Raw genomic sequence first — 26910 nt, 5'->3', positions numbered from 1 at the left:
ATATATAGATATAGGCATATCTACCCATAAGAGATCCCGCTTCTCTGACTGCTGTTATTAGTCATAAGAACATTGCGGCCGTCTCTGAGAGGCACCATGATTCTGAGGACGTACGAGAGATGTGCATCACGCCAAGAAAGCCAGAAATCGCTGAGCCCCTCGATGTACGGTGCCTCTCGGTGAACGAAAACAAAAGAGTCCGTAGGCCACGGCTGCAAATTGCTGCGTTCGCAAAAAGGAGTAACACTCGAAGGTCAGCAAGATAGCGGAGACAAGCCAGTACGCTGCGAGTCATTTGAGCTCGATCGGCATGGAGGACGAATCAAGTAGAACGGTACACAGGAGGTCAAATACTCGCTAGGTCCGTCAGAAGGCTGGAAATAGAGAAGGAATGGATATCCCGTATTTGCCGTGCGTCACTGCAATGGGTATGTCTGCTGAGAGCAGCCAAAGCTACAAGGACGTCTAAGGAAAGAATGACTGGAGATTTTTCACTCGAGGTGAAAGGTGAAAGCACTCTGGCAGCGAATAAATGAAGTCCTGTTACCCGGCCTGACTACTATATACGTGGGTCAGGCCAGTAAGATAGACTTACGAAGACGAGTGGAAGACGGGGCGCAGGCGAAAGTGTAGCCTTGTTTCTTTTATTAACTTTTCTCCATTCTACAGAGGCAATGGCATTCCACCGCCTATGAGCTACGAGCCCCAGTCGGCGTACCCGGATCTTCTCTAGGCATCTTGGAATGGTAAAAATCAAGCTGAGTTGAACTCCTTAAGGCTCACCTGTAATAGTATAGCTCAGAGAGAGTTGCAAGGTTACACTCCCGCATCGGTAACAACTGAAGTCCACTGAGATCTTCCCCTGCCTCTTCGAACCTAGAAAACCACAAGACACAACGTGCGCCTGACATCTAGTCTCGTACTGCAAAGGTCTTTGACAACACGTACGCGCTTGACTCCGACGTAAGTACACGATATCTGTACAGATATCCGCGTATAGATGTGTGAAAAAAGAACTAGACTGAGTCAATGATTATGGTTTCTACAAGTTATCGCATGATGCAGGTCAGTCTTAGGATGTAGCTACTAAGCTACTGCATATTGTATAGACACCTCTAGAAGAAGAACGACAGCGCTTTTGGACATCCCGTCCGATGCTTATCACGCCCTGTAGCGCACACATGCTTCTGTCTCTCGCGTGTTGCTGAGTGAGGGTAGGCTTAAAGAATGAAGTCCGCACTTGCAAGTCAAAGAAAAGCGCATTCAGCAGCACTTACAAGGAAACAGTCCTGCCCCTTCAGACTCTACCTCACGTAGACTTGGAGAAATGCCAAAAGAGAGAGAGTCTAGCTCCACACGTAGAATATACACCATTGTAGGTTTGTCTGAACAAAGTCTACATCTCATTCACAGACAAGGTCAAGGAACGACAGAGATACAGTCCTCTCCAGACAAGTCCGCTTTGCGATTCTTACCTGCTTTTCAGAAAGAAGTGTCGACACATGGTCTCCGCTTGACCTAGCATGCAGTCGCTCCACCAGAGTACATCAGTTACAAAGAGAAAGCTTGAGCAGCAACATTGACATCCTGGATCATCTGTTGTATTGGGGCCTAGACTTCTAGTCATCATTAGCTCAAGAACTTTACGTCTCGGCTGTTGCCCTTGGATGACGAGGGACCGTTCAGATGTACTGCCCGCTGCTGCTCCTGTTCCATTGTCTCCCCCCGTTTCTTCAGTTTGAATCTCGGCGCGAGGTGCAGAACAAGTCCTGCTCATCTCTTCATTGTCATGTTGTTGCTGCTGCTGACGGACGTCGTCTATACTCCGCTGTTTGTGTAGTTCTTCATCCCATCGAAGATCATGACTGTTCATCCAAACACACTCAAGGGCCGTGAAACCACGAGCACAACTACCCCAACTACTCGTACACCAGCTACGGAGACACCGTGGACATGTCTCCCATCCTGACAAAGGCTGAAACGAATTGGCGGAAGACTTCAAGTTTCCATGTATCGGGGGCCTTGCTCCGCCGCCCTCTTGAGATCTTATAGAGGACGTTTGACTAGAAGAAGACGGAGATCCTGATGCACAACCCAAATGAGTCGTAAAGACATGGTCAGCACTTTCAGAGATCCCCGTGACATCTCGTTGATGGACTGATCGTCGTCCAGTCGGAAGGTTACTCTTCTTGAGATCGAATGGATGTAGGGGTAATGACGCAGAAGGATCCAGATCCATAGAAACATCGTGTGCTAATGAGGTACCTCTACCCACATAATCCTCGCCTCCGTCGTGTGAATGTGATAGAGTTTCATCAGCAAGTCCTGATGCCTTAAAACTCTCCTCACGTCCTCCTAGTCCATCAGAGCTTCTCAACGATGAAGTAGGGAGACTTGTTGTGTGATCGTCTTCATGCATGGATGTGTGCTTTGTATGGAACTCGGCTAGATGTTGTTTTTGCTTTTCTTCAAAAGACTGATGGACTGGGAAAGGATTCAAAAGACCCCGTACAATACCGCGCTTATCAATCACCGCTCCCATCCCTTGGTTCATCACGAGAAGACATCGACGGCCTTCAGGACGAAGGTAGACATACCAGTCATCTGCGTCTGCATGCAAGAAGAAAAAAAGGCTGTAGTCGGGACGTTTTGACTTGAATGCACGCTAGAGTGTATGTGTCTATTGGCGCCGATAAAAAGATCGGAGGGTAGACTTATGCGCTTATCTCTACATCCAAATACATGTCTATAGACGGCATATCGAAGAGGGGCTTGCTTGACGTACTCATCTGCAGTCAAATGCATGTGGGTAACACGGAAACTAAGTCACATAAGAGATCATCTTTGTATAAAACACTACATCTGCATCCACGCGGCTCCCCAGTAAGTCCGTTCCAGCGGAAGAAGAAATACATTCCATGGCTGAGAGAATAAACAACGAGGTACTTTCGTAGTCTTCGAAAAAGCAAACGATGGAAAGAGAGGGACACGAAAAGTGCAGAAAATGATTTGCAGTTGACATAGAGACTGGTGAAAAGATCATCGACCAGTGCTGTTGGGAAGAATCTCCTGATATGGAGAGACAGCGCGATGTCTATATGTACAGGTCCCCTGCAGAGATTCTGCCTGTGTGTAATAAGGATGGATTGTATTCCGTAGGTCTATAGGTATACTGATCTCTATACCGCATCTGTATATGAATACGACAGACGTCCTCATGTAGTTACCTGCTGAACCGAATCCCGGGAGACATTTGCTGAGAGAAGAAGAAAATTCGTTATTTTGATCATCCTCTGGCACCACAATTGGCGTGGGAATAGCAATTAGTGAAGCAAACCCAGAGACAGGAGTACTCGAGGGATGGCCCTTCCGTACCCTAGTCCCCCCCCTTCGAGAACGTCCCCCACAAGGCCGTCGTCCAGTTCTCTCCTCGTGTTTCTTATCGGGACTTCGTATATCTTCTTTATCACATGGTACAGACATGCCCCCCTCTTGAGAAACCGAGCGCCCTCCTTCTCCATCTCTGGCCTTCCCTAGGGCATCAAAGTTCCAGGTTCCCTCAGTTGAGACTTCTCCGTGTACTTCTCTAGGCATTTCTTCATCGGCATGTATCCATGGTTCTTCCGTCCTAGACATAGAGGTTGTCTCTAGATGACCGGTGTTCATGTTTTCATCTCGGCAAAAGGGAGGATCCCCTTCGAATTGAGACTGTCGATTCTTCTTTTTCTTCTTCTTTTTATCCCACCACATCCCTTTATTGTTCCGTTGCGATTTCTCTGATCCAAAGCTCGTCGGAAGCCCTGCCTTCATCAATGCCTCTGCCTCATCAATAGTCTCCTCCTCCCTTTCTCCTTCATCTTGTTGGAGTATTCGACTGGTAGCTGAATATCTGTTATCTCCATTCATCTCTTCTACAAGAAGTCCCCTTGTGTTGTCTGTCTCTAGTCGCCAACTATCGACCCCCTCTCTTTCTCTTTCAGAACCTCCTGAGATTCTTCCGTCGTCATACTGATACTCGTGATAACGAACACAAGATGCATGCGTGTCTTCTTGTCTCCCCCCTCCATGAAGCTCAGCAATTCGGCGAAGCTCAGATAAGGATCGAGAGCGAAGGTCTTCTAGAATCTGAGCACGTCTCTCACTTCGTTGCTCCGCAAGTAATCTCTCTCGCCAACCGATATTACCTATGCCCCCTCCTTCATGACAATGCCGATAACTTCCTTTCTTGTCTTCCCCTCCGTGTTCATTCTCTTGGAAAACCGCCTTGTAGGCAGCCTTTCTCCCGGCATAATTACACCCGGAGGGAAGAAGAAGAGTCATGGTGTCGGCATCTCTTGAGAAGGCAGGTGGCGGCTCAGAGGGAGAGGATAAAGATGAGGTGTGAAGAGACATTTCACAGAAAACATACCGAGCTGTGAATGGTTAGTAGGCACAACTGAGGTAAAACACCGGAAAAAGGAAAGAACACTACAGTGCTTTCTATCCACCAACAGAAAAGAAGGGAATCCAAACTTAACGGGCCTACCTAAACGGAAAATATGAAGTATCTCTTCAGAGAATTCGGGTAACGGTACGGCGGGCCATGCAATGAATCTAACGAGAGAAAAAAAAGCACTTCCCTATAAATCTCGCTACTGTTTCAACAGGTGGATCCGCGAGGAAGTCCCTAGAACAGATAGGATGTGATAAGCACCGAGATAAGAAGAGCCCCTCCTCTGTCTGCTCAGGTGAGAATTCACAGACTAGAAGGCAGGTGTAACTCGCAGAAGCGCATGGAATTTAAGTATTCATTGGAGATGATGTACCAAGCAACATGAAAAGAGGACAAGAGGAACTGCCGAGTGGCCGCAAGAAATCAACGAACAAGGTGGTCGCTTTTGCCAACTCGCAACAAAGAAGTCCAGACTAGCAGAAATCTCCTCTAGGGTAGATGAGTGGAAATGAGCTAAGGGAATGGTATTTGCCCATCTCGGTGCGCGGCTACCTAGTGAGAAGAGAAAAGGTTGACAGGTGGAAACGTATACGCTGTGAATGCCGGCTGGATAGAATCGCTTCTCTTCACGAAGAATCCATCATCTCAAGACAAGAACAATTCAGATAGCGAAACTGCGGTGAAAACACGAAGTAGCTATGATAAGAAGAGCTGCAGTCTCCCACTCAGTCAACCGGAGAGAAAGCGAGAGCGAGAGATGAATTTCTTTCGTTTAGACTGTGTGAAAGGAACCCGGTGACGGGGGGCTGGCTGGGGTGTGTGCGCACTGGCCTGCCTGTGTTTTGCGACAGCTGGATTATCATAATAGAGAGGTACCAGGTTTTACCTTCTCTCTATCTTCCAACAGTACTGTCTCACGAAACAGAACAGCCCGCGTGTTGGCTAGAGACAGTAATGCAGGGGCTTGCCAACTAGATCTACTCCCCGCCCCCCCGTCTCCCTCTCTTCCCTTTCAGCGAACGAGGGAGACAGCCCGAACGCGTCAGGTCGGTAGATGCAGGAGAGAGCTTAGCGGGAAAGGACAACACCAGGGGAACAAATCTCCCTTTGTCTACATAGAAATTCTTTTGGAAGTTCGTCAATATCGGCAACAAGCGGCAAGGTTAAAACTTCCGGTCTGATACGCTTACAGAAAGGGCTTCTGCTTCTCGAGTGCGAGGTGACCTGCGGACAATCCGTCTTTGCTCGTGGCGTTTTCTTCTCGAAATGAACGGGAACAACGAGCGCATGCAACACATGAAAAACCGTCGAAGGACTTTAAAAGGCATCTCTCCGTTCTCGTAAATTTTTCTCTTCTCACTATGTTTATTCCATCCATTTTCTTCCTTCTGCCGTGAGGAAGTAATCTTTTACAAGAGAAATAGATTCTCCCCCAGACAGAGCGGTCACGCCGTGACTTCGTCCTTTCTGTGTTGTTTCGTGATGAAGAAAGAGTCTCTGCTTCCTGCAGTACGCTCGAGTTTTACTACCTTTTACTTCTCTTATTTACGTTGTGCCATCAGACCGGGCTTATAGAGGAGAACAGGAAATTCTCGTCTCGCTGCCTTCTGATGAACGGCTTCCGCGCTGCTGCGCGTTCGTAGTTTTCCCTTCTGCTACACTACTCGCTTGTTTGCTCTCTAGAGAAAAGAACATTGTCTCTTTCAGAAACACCAGGAGTCAGCTACCTGATTGGTTTCGTGTCATTCTGTCTCTGGTCCTTCTGACCAGGAAAGGAAGACTCGACTTTGAATAAAGATAGTTTAGTTGAGTTGATGAGACTAGCTAAACAACTGCCTGATTCGCCTGGGGTGTTTCGAGATAGAACGTTCATTCCCTGACGTCTCCTTTCTTTTCTCCCCTACATACGCAAGACAATTCAGCATCAAAGCAGATAGGGAAAGAAACTAGCTGAATGACGTCGTGTAACTATCTCTTCTCTTTCTTCCTTTTCTATCTTTATTTCCTTTTTTCATCTCTATAACTTCTCTTTTCTGTCTTTTCTCCGTGTTCCCGTTTTCTCCGTCTTTCCAAAGAGTTTTTCCGCTAGTTCTTTTCTGTCTGAAACACCAGTTGGTGTCTTTTTCTTCTCTTTTCTACTCCTGGACGAGTGAGAGATAGACGGTGTTTGTTTCCATTTCTAGAGTGTTACGGATCGTCTGTTTAGCGGAGGGGGGCCTGACTGGCCCCCCGACTCTCTGTAGGCGGGATGAGTGGATGATGGCAACGTACAAGAATCGGATGGCATGCTTGCTCATCATTGTCACCAACTGCAATTCTCTCTTATGTTTCTATCTTTCTTTCTGACACGCGACTCTTGTTTTACTCGATCTCAACAGTCACCGTTTTCTCTTCATTTCCTTCATTTCTCTCCTCACATGTTAACGCTCCTTCACCAAAAAGCTTCTTTGCTTCCCTAGTTTCGAAGCTTTTCAAGGGTGATGCTTTATTTCTCCTTTAGTGGAGCTGCGTATCGATTGAGCTAACTGATGCATAGAACTCATAGAACTTATGCGGGCATGCATTTACTCATTAGGGTGTTGCCCCGGGTATGCGTTTCATTCGACTGGGCTGGCAGGTCGTTCCTTTACCCGTTTGTCGCTTGCCGCTAGGAGGGATGTTTCTGTCCTTTCGTGTGCATCGGGAGGGTCGAAGATCTCACTCATAGAGATGTTGCCCAGTCTCTTTCTGCGGTCATAACGATCTATTCATGAATGAAGTTCTCCTACTGCTCTCATAGGTAGACTGCCTCCTATATCTGAGGTGGTCACACTCGGAAGTCTCCTCGTTTTTCTTTCTTTCTTTCTCTCTCTCTCGCTCATTCTTTCTTTCTTTCTTTCTTTCTTTCTTTCTTTCTTTCTTGTGTAGACTGCTTCCTCGGTCTCCCTCTTTCTCAAGATGACGCCAGGAACTCAGTCGACTTCTTCTTCTTTACCTCATTCCGTGCCAAGTATGGCTGCCTATACTCCTACCGCACCGGAAGTCCCTGGCCCAATGTTTCTCTTCTCTCAGAAAGACTCTTCTTCTTCTACTTTACATTCTTCCTTTTATGACGGGTCCTCATCTTTCATATCACCTTCAACTTCGCTTTCCGAATTCAGTAAACAACAGCGTGGAAGCTTGTCTTCTGTCTCTCGATCTGTCCTGTCTTCTGAGGGAGCACCATACTCTCCCCCAGAATCTTGTTTAGCGTGTTTAGGGGGGATGGATAGCCAGCATCTCTTTACCGTGAAGACACGTCATGACCGTCGGTGCGGGCAGTGTACATACACTCGCAACGCCCCGTCCCTCTGTCCAAACCACAGGAATGATAGTCAAGGTATCTTTGCTTCTTTGGCATCTCTCTCGCTTCCTGGGGATCGGAGATCATCATGTCTATCTCAGGTCATCCGCGGAGGACAGTCTGAAAGAAGAACAACTATCTCTCAGGATGCTCGTTCGTCATTACTATCGAGTGACGAAGTTTTCTTATCTTCTCCACTCTTCTCGAAGCATCTTGTTGCTTCTTCAGAGCCTCAGAAGCAAGGCATTTCTGAAGGAAACTATGTCCACCGGAAAGGTGATCTATCAACGAAAGAGACAGGTCTTTCATTCTCTTGCGATAATGGTGATGGAGAACCTCTATCTGGAGAAGTCGCTCCGGGAGCTTATGTTCTAAACGAGACTGCTGCGTGGGCAGGCCAGCCTAGCGCGGAGAATTTTCCTCTCCCTGTCGCTCCTTGTTATCAGGCACCAGCATTCAGAGGTATTGAAACTCTCTCAATTCTTGAGCGTCTCCAGTTCTTCACTTCTCTCCACTCTCCCTCCTAATTCCCTCTCACTTCTCTTCTTTCTAAGGGACATTGCTACCACTCTACCGCTATCTATCCATCTATCTATTCCACGGTCTTACAGTGCTTAGACAGGAGGATCAGTGTTGTCTTTTACAGGTGTATAAGTAACACATACGACGACCTCTGTCTGTGTGTGTGGGGGTGATCAAGCCGTCCTTTCATATGACTTTTAGGAGCATGCATGTGAACCCATCCGTTCGCTCTCGGAAAGGAAGTGTGTAGAGCTTCGAGACGTCTCCTTTCTTTCCTTGTTTCTGCTGTTCTTTCACCTAAGTGTTTTTGAACGAATCTGTTCCGAGGGATGGAGAATGACTTGCGCGCCGCTATAGTTTTCTTCTGTTCTTCTCTTCGTGGTTTTGCTCGTGGAAAGGGAGCGTCAAAGTCTTCGCGGGACGTCTTCATCACGACGGACACAATAAGAAGTACCTCTTTGTTGGTCTCTTTTTCGTCTATATGTCTTTTTGCATACAGATATAGATATATGTACGTGCATACATACGTGCGAAGATACATTGTTGCTACATGACTCGGTGTATGTGCTGCGAGGAGAGTCATCTTCAGAAGGCTTCAAAGGTTCTGAAGTAGAACAAGGTTACGATAGAGACATCTCCACGTACAGAGAGGGCCGTTCATAGAGAGATAGGGCAAGTCTTTTTTCTTGATCTACTTTGCATGGTTTCTAGCGCGTTGGCTAACACTTTAGCTTGATTCGGGTGAGACGAATGATGTATTTCATCCTTGTCTACGCGGATGGAGGGGGAGTGGCTGCGGTCCTCGGCGAGTTGGTATCATACAGAGACTCCTGAGGATCCATCTTAAAACCGTTGTTTCTTTGTATTCTTCTCGAGTTGACAAGAAGAGAATGAGGTTTCTTCCGCTCTGGTGTGTACTTTCTTTCTTTGACCCAGGTGGTATCGATCAAATCACATGTAATACATCAAGCAGCCCTATCTCGCCTGCGATGCCTGGAGATTCTCTTCTTCTTTCTTCTGATCCTTTCTACTTTTCTATTGCTGCTTCTTTGGGAGATGGTTTTCTACCTCCTCGCCTTCTTGCGTATCGTAAAGAAGCTCTTGAGAGACTCTATAGTCCTCATCTTAATCTCGAAACCACTTCACAGAACACTCCCTCTTCTGAGCATAGAGGAAAACCCCAGAGGTCAGCTCGGAGAGTTGAAGAAGAGAGCGGTGGGTCGAGGTTAGAGAAGGATAGCAGTTTTCGAGATACTTTCTCATCTAGTTACTGTAGTGAGAGAAGGTGGATAGTACGAAGGCGGGAGAGGACAGGGAGAGATGCGATCAAGGTGAAAGAAGAGGAAGATAAGGAAGAAGCAAACATTTGCAGGAATGCTTTGGCGCTTGCGACTGAAGCCTCGTCACAGCAACATGACGAACTCATTCATCTCCTCACTAAGTGTATTAGTGGGGGCAGGGGGCGTTCGAAGCGAGACAACAAGGGACTTAGGGGGGACATGATGGTGCCCACGGACAAAGAAGATAGAAGACGAGCCACCGGAGAAGCGTCAAATGACGTCATGAATGATAGGAAGGGTGTGGCCCCTTCAAGCACTATTTCAGATAGTACCGACGCACAGAGGAGCGGGTGGAGTGGGCCTGCGGATGTACGAGATGAACAAGCCAGGTGCGAGGGAGAAGAGAAGAAGCGAGACTCAGACACCTCAACAGGGACCGGCTTAAACGTCGGTCAAACTGGAGGGGGGAAGGAGCCATTGGATTCACAAAGAGGAAGTGACGGTGCAGCCAACATACGCATTCAGTCGTCATTTCAGAAGGAGTCTCACAGCCGTGAAGCCCCCACGAGTCTGCAGGGGAAAGAAAACGTGCAACAGGAAGGGCCTCTCTCTCGTGGTGAGGACAACTGTTTCGTAGAAAGGACAGTGGAGGTTGTAGACCATAGAGATACGCGAAGGGGCTAGTGAGTTCATCGGTTGCCATCGAGTGAGCTCTCTGTCTGATGAGTGTCTGTATACAAGTGTCCTGTCTGTATAAAGGTATCTTTCCTACCGCACACATTCGCGTCGCTTAGATTGGCACCCCATCACGTCTGTTTATCTGGCTATCAATAGACTTGTGCGGAGGGGGGACTGTCGTGTGTCGCGCTTTGCTATCCGCTTGAATTGTGAGTCTTCTCTATCTCTTTGTCCGCGGATGTATTTCCATTGGCTGTAGTGGCGTTCTTGTGATATTTTTGTAACGGAGTGTCGTGGTGATCTACTGGTTTCCTCATGAAGGTCCGCGGGTGCCTTGTTCGCTATGAGTTACGCGTGAAGACTTATGTCCAAGTGTGCAGCCGTGCATGCACGCTGTTCAGGTTGTTCTGTATATACGTATATACATATTTTTATACACATATATATGGAGAGAGAGAAATAGATGCGTATGTACACGTCCTCGGATCCATAGCGCCCTTGGAGGCATCCGGTGCGCCATCACTCGGGAGTGGATCTGTCGTTGCACCAGTTCGTCATACGTGACTTTGTATGGCGAGAAGTAAATCTGTGTGTGTATGCCAGCTAACAGAGGTATTCCAGTCCTTTCATAGGATGTGTTTGTGTGTCAACGTTTACATGTTGCCGCATCTCCTCAGTTTTCCGGTGTCTCCTTTTCTCTGCTTGTCTGGGGCTCTCAACGGCATCTCTTGTCCCAGGCTCTGCAAAAGACTCGATAGCCGGACGTTCCCTCGTCACTCCTTCACCAGGACACCAGGGTGAATTCGTGCGATTGTCTTCGTCAGGTTCGGTCCCCTCTGTTATGGATGCTGCTTCTCGCGTCTCTCCCTCTGTCTCAGTTGGACAGACAGAAGTTCCGACAACGGGGAATGATGGCCCTTGTGATAATCGATCATCAGCTTCTCACGTGGACGACAAAAGCTCGGATATGGCGGATGGGGGGTCTGGTTCTTATTCAGACGAGCTTGAAGGTGTCTCTTCTGCTAGTGAGGATGAAGATAGTATTGTACAGGTACAGGTTCAGAGGTCTCTTCTTTTGAGGTGCTTACGGGATCTTCTCCAGAATCATTTTTCCTCTCTTGGAGGTGCCTTTTCTTCCTCCCCCTCCTCTCTATCTGGTGAGAGAACACCAAACCAAGAAAAGAGCCCTGAGGCTTTACTTCGTCAAGAACGTATTCTTGCTCTGTTACTTCGTCGAGTACAGGAGCGCGAGGAGCAAGGGGTACCTGATCTTCTTCTTTCACCGGAGACATCGCGGACTTTAAAGGAACAGCTTATTCAGGTTCTCCTAGCTGAAGTTCTAACAGATATTTCTGTACAGCAACTTCAGTCTGATCGAATGCATCAGGTTCCTTGCCGATATGCTTCCTTTCCTTCAGGAGGCAACAAGCCTCCAAACTCTGTCTCAGGAACGAAAAAGACCTCACCTTGTGGTCTCCCTAACTCAACAGGAATATCTTCCTCCACCTCCAGAGTCACAGGTGGTAGTGCTGGGGGAGGAGGAGCTGGTTTCCCTACACCGCTAGCCATTTTACAGCGGCTTGTTTCTACACAGAGGGCACAGGCAGCGCATGCAGAGGATCAGGCTGATGCGACGGCTGTTGCAGCTGGAAGATCTGCACTTGCGTCGTTAGCTCAACAGTTTCCTCGTTTGGCTTCTTTAGTCACTCCCCTTTCAGGACACCTAGCTAATCTTCCTCGTCTTTTCCATCTGAGGCTGCAGTTACTTCAGCAACAGGTACAACGGGCAGGAACGGAAGAAACTGCTGAGACAATTTACCATCGAATTATGAGTTTAGTACGGGAGTACGAATCGACACCTTTGTCTCGCATGCCTTTCGGATCTGCTGTGTCGACGTCTGGAACGTCACGTTCTACATTGGAGGGGGGAACGAGTGGAGCAGGGTCGGGTGTACATACACCCCAAGGGGGGAATCTTGGGAACGCCCTGCTGGGTGCAGGAGGACTGTCAACTTCTTTGCTTCACCCAGAGGCTCTCGGAAGTAGTGGTGGTGGTGTTACCGGAGATTCTCTTTCTTCGTCGTTTTCTTCTGCTTCATCTGGATCCCAACCATATGGAATGCTGAGCAAAGGAGGTGTACTCGGTGGTCTAGCAGGACATCTGGTCACAACAGCGGTGGGAGGGAAAGACGACACAGGAGTGGGGGGTGGTGTTAGCGGAGCTATGCCGCCACCGCAGGCACTACCAGCACCTAAAAAGCCTTCAAGGAAGGGAATGGGAATGAGTGGCTGGGCTCTTTTTGCAAAGGAAAAGAGAGCTGAATTGCAACAGTCAGGGCAGTTGGAGGGTGACACCCTACCTGAGCAAACATCTTTTGTAGCTCGCTTTTGGCATCAGCTAAGTAAAGAAGCGAAGGCAGAATGGGGGCGTCGAGCTGAAGAGTTGAATCGACAAGCCGGTTTGCGCATGAAGAAAGAAGAAGAGAAGAAACAACAACAGCGTCAGCAACAGCAGCAAGTTGGAGGGACTCAAATGAAAGAAGATTTCTCACGAGGACAAGGTTTCACTGCGGTCACTTCGAATGCAACGGGGAATGGTATGAGCAACGGCTTATCAGAGAATGGTATGCATGCTGCTTCTTCTACTACAGCTGCAGGTGGTGCTGGTGGTGGAGGAAGTGTCACGGGTCTTCCGGGTGTATATACACCCCAGTTACCAGGAGGAGGCATGACTTTACTATCTGGTACCACCCCACAAACTTCCTCTATCCCCCAACAACTCGGGCAGTTCTCCGGCACCAACATGGGGGGAGGAGAGAGACAAGGAGGACAGAACTTACCTTTCTTCAGTTTAACCTCAAGAGGGGGGACAGATGGAATGATGCCCACAAATCATCTCACCCCGAACTCTTCGGGTGGAACTGCGAGCAGTAGCAGTGTAGTTATGACACCTCTCTCAACAGCTTCTTCAAAGAAGAAAAGTCGGAGCGCGGGCGGTGGAAGTAAGAAGGGTAGTGGAGCGGGGGGGGACGCTCCAAAGGGAAGAGGCTATACGGCTTTCACGTTATTTGCAAAGGAAATGCGCCAGAAATGTCGAGAGGAAGGAATTGAATGCGGGTCATCTCTTAGTGAACAAAATACATTCATTGGAGACAAGTATGTCGGTCATCTCAGAACCTTCTCAAGAACGATCGTTAACACTTACATGGTTTGTGTATACGTTTCATAGGTAGAAAGAGAGTATAGACACCTGAGAGCCGGTCTTGTCTATCTCCGTTCCTGTCTTCACACCGGGACGTCTTGGGCGGGTGTATGTGGGTAGCGCGGTCATTCCCACCGAATAGGCATGCTCTTCTTCCATGCGTAAAAATGTCGGTGTGACATTCTCTCTTTCTTTCTCTCCCTCTCTATCCATCTATATATTTGTGTAAACTATGACTGCATGGCGTGATTTACCGACGAGGTATTGTAAAGGCGAAGGCTTGAGCTTTTCTTCTAGGGTTGAAAGTGAGTGAAAGTGTCTTCTGTGAGAAGGGGGAGGGTGTTCTACAGTGTTGAGGAGAGATTGGACTTGGAGCATGCAGGTGTATTAGATATTTCTCGTTCAAGGCTCTCAGTGTATTTGTGCACATCAGTAGATATTCAGAGATGCATAGATAGATATAGACTTATGGCTTTTCTTAGCGTGCTTGATGCCTGCATCCAACCTCCTCTGCCCAGTCCATGACGTGCGTCTTTTCTATCTATTATACAGGATGGCTCCGAAGACCTGCGGGTGTTCTTGTCTAGATGTCTCTCTGAGCACCCGGTGTTTCTTCTTCGTTGATGGAAACAAGAGAAAGACTAAATCATTATGTCTGTCGATTTCTGTTTGTATCTGTAGATGGCGCCAAGTGTCTCCGGCAGAGAAAAAGATCTTTCAGAGAAGGGCGAAAGAGGCGAATGAAGCATGGAAACGTCAGCAGAAGGAACAGGAAGCCGCTCAAGCTGCAGATGTTTCAGCAGCTCTTCAATCTGGGTCTATACCCCCCTCCACAAACACACAGGTTCCACAAGTACACCAGGGAAGTCCTTTTACGATTCTCCCCGGTCAGCAGTCTTCATCATCTACCCCAACTAGTGATGCTACTCATCATTTAGGAGGTCAACAGCAACAGCCATTCACAGCTGATAATACACTAACTTCTTCTCTTGATCAGCGCCCTCCTCCATCGACTTTTCCGACGACATCCATGGGTTCAGTCTCAACAAACTCACCTCTTCGTTGTCCTCAGGGAGCTAGTGGTAGTGGCGGTGGTGTCCCAGGGTTCTCACTGATAGATTCTTCGGGGCATTCAACGCCTCAGACACTCTCATCAGCAGCAGGTACCTCTCAATCGGGGGTTACTGGGCCGAACGCCTCGTCATCGTTTGCCTATATAGAAGCAAGACGAAAAGATAGTGCTCAGACGCCACTTCATCCTCTATCGCATCCTCCTCTCCAGGGAGGAGGAAGCGGTCGCGTGACACCTCCATCGTCACCTTATCACCCGGTTCCCTCTTCTCGAGGTGGTGTTCTTCCCTCACCCAGTGGGGGACTACAACAACATCTAGGATCTCCTCTACCTTCGGACTCCTCTATTCATCTCTTGCAATCAGGATCGATCCGACCTTCTCCTTATGCGTCTCTAGGTAAGCGAGATTTGACGACTGCATCACTGGGAGAACCGGGGGGGAGTGGGATGCCAGTACAGAAGAAACAGAGGGGAGAAGATAGAGAACAACAAGACCCTTCTATCTCAGGGGGTTATGCTTCTTCTCAAACCCTCCATCCTGGGAGAGCTGGACTTGAGGGGCCACACCAGCAGCAGCAGCCATCATTGCCTCCGCAGCAACATACCCTGCCATCACTAGGCGATAGGGACCTAGCCGGAGGAATCATGGGCAATGGAAACCTCCTAGACAGGCGGGAGAGTGTTTCTTCTACTTATACCTCTTCAGGAGTCATGGGAGGTGAAGGCGGTCCTGTACCTGGAAGAAGTGCCTCCTCATCCTCATCGGCTGGTGGAGATGTTAGTAACAATTCTTTTCCTCCGCCACATCATCAGCATCTCCATCATCAGCCTTCTTCCTATAACAGTCTAACAGACGGTGAAGGAGATAAACGAACTTTTTCGTCTCTTTCCTCACCGTCTCCGCCCGAGCCTATGAGTCGTTCTTCATTCTCATCTCAACAAACTCCTGTCGCTTCTGCAAATCACCACCGACTTGGGCTTGTTGCATCTTCCCCATTAGGAGACGGAGACATTCTCCGTGAAGGCCGAGGACAGTCCTATGTTTTTCAGCAAGAGGCCTTATCTCCTCCACCAGGGTCTCTTCCACCGGGGTTTTCGAGGTCAGCGGCACAGAATAGGGGGGGAGAAAGAGATGGAGACCCATCGATGCCCCCTGGGTCTAGTAGTAAACCAGGAGGAGGAGTCCCAAACAGCGGTGATCGAGGTGGGGGAGGAGTAGGGGGGATGCCGATGAGGATGATGGTGTCACAGCATGATGAGAGTAATAGCCATCATTTCTCACGTGACCCATGGAATGAAGGTCGAGATAGAGAGGATGTTTTGAATTCTCAACCTGACAATCGAACAAGGCAATTCGTCTCTGATCCTGTCTGTACAGCTGTACCTCCTCCTTCTTCTAGGATGAGTGGGATTGAGGAACATCGACAACATACATCATTAATGTATGAAGAGCATCCAAGCTCGCTTTCGACGTTCACTTGTTCTTCACTATATAAACATCATGCCAATGAGAGAATTGGAGAGTTTAGGCAATCAAACCGTGACGAAGCTCCTTTGAACTTGTGTAACGTCAAAGTAGACATACACGCGCAAGGCGAGTCTGGCATGAGGGAGGAGGTCTATAGCAGCGAATACAAAGAAGAACGAGGTGCTAGGAGGAGGTGTGAGGTCTATAGCAGGGAATACAAAGAAGAAGAAATACCTTCCTCATCGGTTAGGGAAACTCAGACTAGCCTGTTGTTTCGTTTCCTACCGCTGACCCCTCCACTAGAAGAGACGGAGACAGTAGTGAAGACATCGGTTGGGGAATCCTCATCAGACTTGTCCAGCGAGAGAACATGGCTAGACTTAGATGAGAAGACCATGACGGGCTGTGTTCAACTGGATGTCGAGGAAGAGACAGGGGGGGACTGTAGGTTAAAAGGAAATGTTAGGGGAAAGCGATTCCGAGCTGAGGCTTTTGTTGAAGCGGTTCCTCCAGAGAGAGAGAGAAGAGCAAGAGATTCACGAGATGGTGGAAAGGAAGAGCCAAGAAAACAAGGAAAGATGACCAATGGAGAGGAGACGCGAGGAGGGAGACACGAGAAGAAAAAGCGACAGTCTCATCGGGAGAAACTGGAGAGTGAGGAAGACGAGAGTGATGAAGAAGTTGTGAATGAGGGTAAGGAAGGTGACTGTGAAGTTTCTTTTCTGGAGAGAGATGAGAATGTGCTTTGGATTGCATTCGTACCATCTGTCTTCTTCACGACTCAGAAGAATCATTTTTGAATGCTATCATTCTTGCCTTGGAGGTCGGGAGCCCGGATTCCAGATGGGACTAGAGCTTGATCTGCAGGAAGGCTGAGATTTTAGACTGACGTCTCTTAAGCCTTGAAGGTAGAGTGGTGTCTTTCGTATCATCTCAAGACAAAACTCCTTCCTCCACATACGCTATCAGCGGGCAAATAGATAGTCTACTGTAAAGGCTGCTGCTGTACACATAGGGACAATGTTTATCTCGACTGATTATACTTGCGATGGCGGTGGCTCTCGGGTGTATTATGTACATCTTGTATGAATCGCCTGTATATGTCAGGTGCGTAGGCTAGGGGAAAACCGATGACTTTTCAACTATGACGGCTGCATGTGTTCCGGTGCATTCATTCTCTTTTTGACGAGAAGTTTTTTCTAACCTTACTCTTCTTTCAAGCTGGTTTACTGTGTGTACGGCTTTTCTCACTGCCTTTTCCTCACCTTATCCCTATCTTCACCTTCATCCATATAATATGTTTCCATGTTATGTTTTGAAGGGTACTAGCTTCTCCCGATCAATCCTTCTCCTTCTAGACTTCTTGCTTTGACTTGTTTTGATTAGACGGGTCGGAAGAAGATGAAGAGGATGATGAAGAAGAAGAGACGAACTTGCTCAAGTTTGAGGAGAAAAGCGGAGATGAGGAAGAAGATTTACGGAAGGTTGGTAATGAGATAGTCGATAGCGGCGAGGAAGAAGAAAAGGAAGTAGAAGAAATTCGAGTTTCTTCTCCACGTTCTTCTACTGGTTCAAGGCGGAAAGGACCTCAGAACAAGATTGAGGAAGATTCCATAGTGGCAGATGATGAAGAGAAGGATGAAGAAGAGGAAGAGACCACTCAGGAGAAGGATGAAGAAGAGGAAGAGACCATCACGACACGAAGAACAAGAAGAAGACATGCTGCAAGGCGACGTCAAGTTCCCATCAAAAAAGAAAGTGAAGATGAGGATGATGACGTAGAAGATGAAGAAGAATCAAGTGAGTCGAAAGTCTTTCACGAGCGTTTTTTGCCTCTCTAGCAATCACCCAGAGAGTGTAGGGCATCACTACTTAGTCTCTGTTCAACGCGTCACATACCAAGTGGAGAGGGAAAGACTTCTATGTTTATCGCTTATTATATAGCCCGCCTTAGAAGAAGATTTCCACAAAGAATCCTGGCGTATCTGGTGATGATGAACTAGCTCGAGTATCACGATAGTATGAGAGCTTGTTTACACCTATCTGACGAGGGGAGCTCGTCGGTATGTACAGCATCTCCTTAGGAGGCTCTGGGTCTGAAGGAGTCCACCGATATCACAGGGGCCATGTGCCGTCTGAAAGTGTTTCCTGGCGTTCTCCATGTGATGAGAGGTCTGACCAGATTATGCATCCTGGGCTCTTTGCTTGTGGCAACTAAACCATTCCTTCTTCTCCTTACAGGCGTATTCATGAAGCTTTTTCTTTGTCTACATAGCGTACATTGACGGAGGATGCTCGAGTTCGAGTTAGCTGTGCCTCGAATTGGGGTATCCTTCCTGTTTTCGAAGATCCGATCCTCATACCAGATATTCAGTGGCCCTAATACTGAGATAGAGTTGAAGTCTTCATCTATCTATCTATCTGTCTACCTCTCGGGAGTTATTTCTCATCGAGATTGACACGCCTTCCTCTCACTACCAGATTTGAAAGACTTCGTTTCTTCGCCTATGTGTTTTCCTTGTTTCATGCGCAGGTGACGAAGACGATGAGGACTTTTGCCCTTCTTCTTTCACCAAATCCTCGAACAGAAAGAATAGAAGACCTTCCCAAGTTTCGAAGTCAAGTTCGGTCCCGAAAAAATCATCGGAAAGAGTTCAAGAAAATCAGGAAGTGATCGAAACGAAGGAGAAACTCCAGCTATCTCAGACAAAGGACGGGGGGGACAATGTGAAGAGGCTTAGGCGAAAGCCAACTACTAGAACGAAGAGAACAGTAAACAAAGGAGACTCAGATGACCTGCAACAGATGACAGTTCCTGTATCTATCGTTGAGAAGGAAGAAGGTCAGTAAATACATTCATTCATCTTCATTCATTCTTTCTTCTTTCTCATTCACACTCGTTTGTGATGGATGTCATCGAGACTCTTAGGGGGTATTTCCAAACAAGGGACAGGGAGTAACTAGGCTTTAGAGTGCGAGGACAAAGAAGATTCTTGGTCTTTGTATGTTTTCACAATCAACCAGCAAGCCACAGCTATTCTAGATCTCTTCTTATGAGTGCATGCATGCACTTATATGCTTGCACGTTACACATTCAGTACGGTCGTCTCCACGAAATTCTGGAAGATCCAGTTCTCATAGTTCCTGGAGTCGTGGTAGACGAAGGAGGTTCTTTATAACGCCTTCTGAATGCCCGGCATCGCGGACAGAGAGAGTTATGACGGTGTTAGCATATACTCTATAGATGATGTGGGAGGGAGCAGGAGAATTTATGTTTGTCTCCGAGAGAGTAAGTGGAGACCTTCCTCGAGACTTTCCTGGATGGATTGTCTTCTGCCTCTCTATACGAGCATCTCTGTTTCATGTAGATGCTATGAGTAGATTTCTTCTTTTCCTTGGACCTCGGCGAGATGATAGCGAAAAGTGTTGTTCCTTGTTTGTATTGAGAAAGCTCTTCAGTTGCGACAGGGGTGATACGTAGATAGCTGAATACTCTCCTAGAAATTCAGAGGGTATCAACTGTGTGTGGTGTGATGGGAGCTAACATGCATGCATGCGTGCATCTAGGTCTATACGTAAGGATGTTTGTCAATCGCTCTCCCGTCAAATTCCCTCTTGGACATGCACGTGTATGCTTTTAAAGAACGAAGAAGCCAAGTGCCTGCTACGCAGTTGTTTTACTCACATATATGACGTCAAGTCTCTCCTCTTCGGTTCGACCTTCGTTTTTCATTTCTACCTATACACCATTCATATACGCCTTTGCTTAGAGTCTCCATGTGAAGAAGTTCTGAGCTGGTTTGAACGTCTGCATATTGCAGCGAGTGAGACCAGAGGTAGAATCGGAGATACCTACTTCTCATCTGTATTTTTTTATCTACTCAGGTCCCCTTACTCTATGGGACTTAGTCCAGCGGAACAAGCGCCGACGACCTCCTGGAGCTACCGCAGCGGCGCGTGCTCAGAAGCGAGCAGCGGCCGCGGAGCAGGAGGCCCAGGCAGAGAACGCTGGAAAGACCACTGAGGTGAGGAGAAAGAACTCTTAGACCATTTCGTCGCTCATTACGGCGAGAAGGAGATCTTCGCATGTTGATTAATACACTAATACAGGGTGTGTGTATTCTATGCATTCGGGAAAGAAGGCCTTGCTTGATCAAAACATGGCTGCCGTGAAGCTTGTTTGTGAGAGGGAGTTCTCGTTTTAGGACGGATTATCGAATAGAGCAGAGGGAGGGCCGTGTTGGCTTGGTGGTTGACGTATAGTATGCACGTTTGTTTTTATCAATGTGTATGTGTGAATGTTCATGGATGAATATGGATTTGTACGTATGTACGTATACATTCGTGTGGCTAAAGTGGCTATGCCGAAAAGAACAGATCAGAAACTTATAGATAGGTATGAAGTACCGACATTTATCCCGGGGGTGAAGACCTATGTGTGGATTCTGGTGACAGTCCTTGATCCGTATTGTTCTGAGAATTGTCTCCAGCAGATCATGTGAAGTCTCTCCAAAGGAAAGATAGGTATGCACTGTGTGGGACTCCATCAAGACATACACAAGGATCATCTTGGAGTAGCGGGGCGTATTGCCATCTCCCCTGTCTCTCTGCGGTGAGAAGTTCCTACGTTGTTTCACTCTATGAGGAGACATTTCTTCACACATGAAACTGCAGCTCTTGTAGAGCTGCGAATCTCCAGGGTTAAGCGAGGAGGATTGAGTTTCTCTAGGAATCTAAGAAGTGCGCTACTCAAATATACTCTGTGGTGAGGTGATCGTGTTATTTGTGCTTTTTCCATAGAATCCAGATATCTTCGGCTCTTTACTATTGGACGGCGCGTTGGGGGGAGGAGGAGAGGCCGCCGCCAGCTCGGCACCACAGAGCCATAACAGCAACAACAGCAATGATGTTCTAAGTCTTCTATTCTCTCCTTCTCCTTCATCCACTCGACCTTCTTCAAGTCACCCACTTTCCGGGAATCAAGACTCTCGAAAAGACAGCGGGACAGGAGACGCTGTCGATTTCGCAGGACTTTTTGACGCTGCACCGGGTGGGCGATACGGAGCAGGAGGAGGGGGAGGTGGTGGAGCTCTTAGGCTTGATGCAGATGGAAAGCTTGTCATGTCAGCGGAGGCTCTTGCTGAGGAAGAAGACGTCACAACAGATCGTCCTGTTTGCACGTAGGTCTAGTCGGAAAAAAGAAAGACCACATTTCTTTCTTTCTTTCTTTCTACGTCTTCTTTACAGGTTTTTAAAACATTCGTCGGTGCAAGCATACCATCACACGCGTGGTACTCGAGTAATGTTCATTCATTTGTTGACACTTAAAATCTACAGAAGACTAGACGCATGCACATCAGAATCTATTGTATGTGTGTGAGCGGAGGGAGGGAACAAGGAGTGGGGGAGATCTGAATGTGCATGTCAGTAGCTTGTTTCTCTCTCTCTTCTGTCACTGTGTGTATAGGTGGCAAGTGAGTGGTTCTTGAAGGGGGAAGAGGATCTCTTCTCTCCTCTCTGCTATGATTCTTGGCTTCCCTCCTTTTGATCCTCCATTCTTCGTTATTGTCAGCTTATATTTAGATATATATGTTGTGGAGTTCTGCTTGTTATGTTTTCTATCGAAGAGCTCTTCTGGTGTATAGATTGGCTTCTGATGTTTGTGTCTGTTGATAAGTCGATCTCATGGATGTACGGATGTCTTGTTGTTGTGTGGGGCTTGTAGGTGCGGGGCCAGTTTCGGGCTTTTTGACGGCGTAGGAGGCGCGTCTGCATGTGTGTGTCTCTTCAATGGTCGTCGTCGTGTAGTAGAAGAGGGTGGCGCCGGAGGAATGAATGCTCTCTCTCTTCAACCGTATGCTGGAGCTTATAGAAATACGAAGGGAAAGAAATGGACAGAAGAAGAGACGAAAATGTAAGAGTCTGCCTTAGGTTTCCTTTCCACATATCAGCATGCAGATGGGTGATAAGAAGCGCTTTCATTCAACCAGATGGCTGGTGCATCTATCGCGACACACATCTGTATACCAGCATTGTCAGATACGGCGGAGATCCATTCACATCTCTCGAGGGAGATGTACATGTGTATATATGTAACCAACTAGGCATATATATATATATATATATATATACGTATATGTACGAGCCGTTCCGGGTGGATTTTGAATCACAAGGGTAGAGAAAACCGTCAAGGTCGTAGTAGGGAGAGACATAGAGGAGGGCCTTGCCTAAGGTGGAATGAAATACGGCGACACGGCTTTTTCTTCATGCGTTCATGCCGAGAATAAATAGTCTGAGAAGAGGGTAGCCATCATGAGATTAAGACCGCCCATTTTCAAGTACGTAAAGATCTTTCTACATAGTTTTGCCACTTCTCTTTTGTCACTAACTCTCCCTCTTTCTCTGCAAGGGTAGCATATGCCATCCCTTGAGAAAAGAGCAACGCTCTGTTTGTTTCCTTTGTTATCTTAACTAATAGACTTCATTCATTCTTCATTGCTTCACATACGAGGAAATGTACATCAAGTCTCTAAAGCATTCGCATTCTTCAATAAGATGAACGAGTCTGTTCTGCTGAGTGAGGGTGTCTGGAGAGAAAGCTCTTTTGAGGAACTTGTTTCAGAGAATAAGAGACCCATGCCGCTAGGCTTCTTCTCTGATGTTGCGCTTGTTCGTGTTGTTTTGTCTGTACAGGTTTTATAGTGCACTGGAGCAATATGGCACAGACCTTCTCTTGGTTCGTACGCTTCTCCCTCATGTTACAGACAAACAACTGAAAGTGAAGCTGAAAGTTGAAGAAAAGAGAAATCCACAGAAAGTGAGTTGAATCACATGAGATGAGAAGAAGAACAACAACATAACAGCATGCACACATCGAGTTGCTCCTCTTCTTGTCCTCTTGCTTTCTCTTCTCCTAGCGATGTACTTGTTGTCTGGGCCATGCATGTACCGGATAGAGTTGTGCCACTGTGTGAAATCGACTCGATCACGAGGTTATAGATGTGTTCTCTACAGAGTGATATACATGATGCTGGCCACTGATAAGCGTGTAGATGTATTTCTTTCTTTTCTTCAGGATACACTGACTTGAGCTTCTGTCAACTGTATAGATTAACTACGCTATGGAAGAGATAAGTGAACAGGGGTTCGGATCGGCGCATCGTAGGCATTCATTACGTTCCTTTAACGACCTATACAACACGGAGTTTTCAAACATACGCGCGTATATCTATTCGGTCTTCTCTTCTTTTCTACACCCTGTGTATGTATGCCTTAGCTCAGTCACGCGGAATTGCCAGTGAGGTGTACCTTTTGAGAAGGGTGCTGTCTATGGACATCAGAGAATGAGTGTCACTGGGAAAGCTGAATTGGCGCCGTCACAGACTTCTGAAGAGACCACACTATTCACCGATGCATAGACACATTCCACATAGATATTCATACGTACCATATTTGTGTACACACAGCTAGAAAGACTGTATTGGTTAGAACGGGTTGAAAGATTCTGTTTTTTTTTTACCTAGAGAAAGCAACGCCAGTTCGCCTCCCTCTTCTCCTGTAAGAGGTTCTTTGTGTGCGTCTCTTCGTGGGGGTGTTATTCTCTTTACAGGTGGAAGCGGCGCTAACAGGTCAAAGGCGGCAGTTGACATTAGAAGCTTATGAAGGGGTGAGGAACAAGTGTGAAGTCTGCTTAGATGGTTGGCGATGCGTTAGTTGTGCCGAGCACATTCCACGGTGGTCTGAGTCAAGGATGGCTCATATCCCTAGTGCAATAGAACACAGTTCATACGGTGAATGGGTGTCGCCGTTACGAGCTATCATATAGATGTATACGTAGAGAGATGCAGACACATAGATAGATAGAGACGTAGAGGAAACGATTCTATGATTTCTTCAGTTTTCTTATCTGCTGGTGAGTCAAGGAGTCGTCTCTGATGCTTTCGTGTGCATGCATGCGTCATCTCCCGCGTTCTTTGATCCACATTTTTCTCTTCAACGGCAAGCATGTCTCGACTTTTTGATCCAAGCGTAGACTCATCCTGAGGATGGTGTAAGCCGGTCCCCGGTTCTTCATTCTTGAGACTGCGAAAGTTCGTGTATATATACACGGTAGTGATACTTGTACGTATATTTATATACGTAAGTATATACACACATTAGGCTGCTCTGTTTTGATATGAACTGCGATATCGGCATTCTTTCTTTGTACATGTGTCTCATCGAGCAGGTTCACGGGAAGATTAATCCGGCTCTTCATTACACGTGTCCTCTCGCATCGTCATCGTCCTCGTCTGAAGAAGACAATGCGATGTATGGCAGTCGGAAGAAACAACAAACAAGGCTTGCTCTTCCTGCACCTCCTCCGCCTCCCCCTCCTCCAGGTATGCTGGCGCTTGAGATCAGTGTGATATGTTTCAGTGAATATGCATGTATGTGTATAGGAATGATCAGGCTTCATGTTCCTTTCCCTAGAAGAAGAAAGTCGTCGGTCCATAGAAATGGCGTTTTTCTGTCTGCTTTGTCTTGAAACTCTTTCGGAGTCTCGTTCCGTCGCTTGTAACGGGACAATAGTAGGCGATTAGAGGAGAGTGGTGATAGCAGCCAGGTGCTTTCTCCTTTATACCACTGAACTGTCGTGTAAGTCCATGTATGGACGCACCGGCTGGACTCTCTTATTAGAGTTGCTGCATGAAACGTTGGTCTTGTTGTGTGGGTATGATGTGTGCGTATATGTACGTCCTAATGTCTATGCGTCTTTGAAGCGGTCCGATGCCTCAGAGATTCCACAAATCTGGTGAGACGCATGTTTAACACGGAAGCGGGCCGTATCTTGGTAGTTACCCAGGTGTGTCTCAAGAGCATGAGAGGAGTGGAGAGGGAAGGGACTGTGGTAAAGTCAACAGAACACTCGGGCAAACGTCACTGAGCTTTTCCTGAGGTGATACACTCCGAGAGGCCTGTGAAGAAAGTATCGTCTATTTGTCTTTTCTTTCTCATCTTCTCCTTTCTCTCGTCTATGTGTTGTAGAGAGAGAAGTTTGTAAAAGTGCGGTAGAAAGGCGAGTGTTCTCCGAGCGCGATGATAGTGTTGTTTTAGTTGCATGTGGCAATAGTCAGTTAAGATACACATTTCTTTTTACAGACACTTTTCTGCTCATCTCCCTGAAGCATGCTATGCACTTTCTCTCATCTGCCCTTTCTTTTGGTCTTTTTTGCCGGTGTCTGTTTGTTTGTCTTCGCTAACAGCGTCAAGCTCGTCTTCATCCTTCCCGTCTCTCCTGTCTATTCTGGCGGACGCTGCGCCAAACACCGCTGGGGGGGATCCTGCCGGAGTAGTGGATAGCTCTCTCTTTACCATACCCGTTGGAATGTCCTCAGGCGGTGGGATAGGAGGAGATGCCGGAGACGATCTTCTTGCACTTTTTGGCTGAGGTCTGAGTGAGGGCGCGAATGCACGTGTGATACCTTCTCAGGGATAAGGTACCTAGTGTCACATGGGATTACTTATGTCTGTATAGGCACACGGGAGAGACGGTTGAGAGGTGAAATGCTACTAGGGAATGTAGGTATTCAAATGCAGACAGGACTGAGGTCTTACCGCTCAGTTCGGAGATATTTCCAGGGTATATTTCTTGATCTTACTCCGCCTCCTTCTTTCGAGGAGGAGATTCCTTTTTTTCGCTAAAAGTAAGAAGGTTCAGCTTCAAAGGCTTGATGGCGGCAATAGTGTTCTTCACTCGCGGCCTGAAGTCGAACAGGAAGCGCAAGCTTGCTGCGGCGATCACATCCGGGGTGCGAGGGCAGCAAAACCTTTACACGGACTCTTTTGCTTCTAAGGTCTATTGTTTGGTAGAATTTCTCGTCAACAAACGCGAATTTTCGTTTGCATTTGATGGCATTCTGGTTAAGACAGGTCGAGAAGAGAAAAATTCACGCGTAGAGGTGGCTTAGGGAGGGTGCACGGCTTATGATGTCTGTCAGGCGAAGAGGAAAAGAAGGGTAGCACAGGTGTCATCGATTGGGGAGAGTTCGCTTTTTTGATACGCAGGAGACGGAGCGTACGGCTCTACAGCTACCTGTATAGATGAGAAGCCTAGGCACATGCAGCAGGCCGAGTATGAGGACAAGAAGCGTATTGTGAAACTGTCGCACGCAAGAGGGTTGTAGTGAGGTATTCCTTATGCAGGCATCACCCTGCCAGCAGGAATGATCTCGAATTTCGCAGCGGGGGTTAGTCAGGGAAAAAAAGTCTTCAACACACTCTGCCTGGCATCTCGGAGGCAGCACGGCCCTGCTGTGCCTGAGATTGCCGGGGGCCATGAGCAGCCGACCTTCTCACCTCTAATTCCAGCGCTATGGGCGGTCAGGAATCATCATATGAAGGGAAGCCAAGTGGTAGTGACGCTTTTTCATGTTGTTTTAGTGCGTGGAGGGCTCGACCGGTCTTGTTTCGAAGGCCTCGTGCTGCTTTGTTTGGGCAGTACACACGTGTAGGTAACTGTTCTAGACACTTCTTCACATCTATGCACACTCACGATGACTTGGCTCTCTCTGCCTGCATATGGGACTCATGTGGAGGGCGGACTGGTGGGCATCACGTTGGCGCTCATGTTTGTAGCCTCAGGAAGAGGTTGGTTGCGCTCCTAGTTATTCTCTTTTTGAGAGGAGAGGCTCTGGATCTGTTTGGGAACCGAGATCTGTTGGAAAATGTGTAGTGCTTCGCCCCTTAACCTATGAGACTTGGCTCGGCATCAGTACGCTGGAGGTGCCGCTTGGGAAGAGCGTTTGTTTTCCCGCGTGGTGTCAGACATCCTTCATATCGTTTGCCCGTAGCCAGGCAGGTGTGAGTGACCTCTCCAGGGGGTCATCTTTTTTTCTGTTAGTGAACGGGAAGCTTCGTCCTTATGAAAAGAAAACGCGTTTCTCACCCGATGA

General features: G+C 47.5%; 3 protein-coding genes across 3 annotated transcripts; 2 read left to right on the top strand and 1 right to left on the bottom strand.

Annotated features, from left to right (window-relative positions):
- Positions 1 to 123: 123 nt before the first annotated feature.
- On the bottom strand, positions 124 to 5577 carry CSUI_001114 (uncharacterized protein). Its single transcript, XM_068061320.1, has 4 exons — positions 3228 to 5577; positions 1476 to 2610; positions 784 to 876; positions 124 to 222 (listed from the first exon to the last, which is right to left on the bottom strand). The coding sequence occupies exon 1, from the start codon at positions 3519 to 3521 to the stop codon at positions 3324 to 3326; it is 198 nt and encodes a 65-aa protein (XP_067926707.1). The 5' UTR covers positions 3522 to 5577; the 3' UTR covers positions 124 to 222; positions 784 to 876; positions 1476 to 2610; positions 3228 to 3323.
- A 35-nt stretch (positions 5578 to 5612) lies between these two features.
- CSUI_001113 (uncharacterized protein) lies at positions 5613 to 7263 on the top strand. The gene has a single exon (XM_068061319.1). The coding sequence runs from the start codon at positions 6718 to 6720 to the stop codon at positions 6889 to 6891; it is 174 nt and encodes a 57-aa protein (XP_067926706.1). The 5' UTR covers positions 5613 to 6717; the 3' UTR covers positions 6892 to 7263.
- A 55-nt stretch (positions 7264 to 7318) lies between these two features.
- Positions 7319 to 26879, top strand: CSUI_001112 (myb-like dna-binding high mobility group box domain-containing). The gene is made up of 13 exons (XM_068061318.1): positions 7319 to 8216; positions 9213 to 10172; positions 10972 to 13390; positions 14118 to 16669; positions 17363 to 17776; positions 18510 to 18818; positions 19862 to 20001; positions 20777 to 21156; positions 21702 to 21890; positions 22670 to 22793; positions 23586 to 23642; positions 24204 to 24357; positions 25222 to 26879. Exons 1-13 carry the CDS (start codon positions 7370 to 7372, stop codon positions 25404 to 25406), a joined length of 8730 nt encoding a protein of 2909 aa, XP_067926705.1. The 5' UTR covers positions 7319 to 7369; the 3' UTR covers positions 25407 to 26879.
- The last annotated feature ends 31 nt before the right edge of the window (positions 26880 to 26910 follow it).

This window comes from Cystoisospora suis (assembly GCF_002600585.1).
Source record: "Cystoisospora suis strain Wien I chromosome Unknown contig_440, whole genome shotgun sequence".
NCBI classification, from domain to species: Eukaryota; Apicomplexa; class Conoidasida; order Eucoccidiorida; family Sarcocystidae; genus Cystoisospora; species Cystoisospora suis.
Note: the sequence above shows the minus strand (reverse complement) of the source record. Positions and strands in the feature narration are given on the sequence as shown.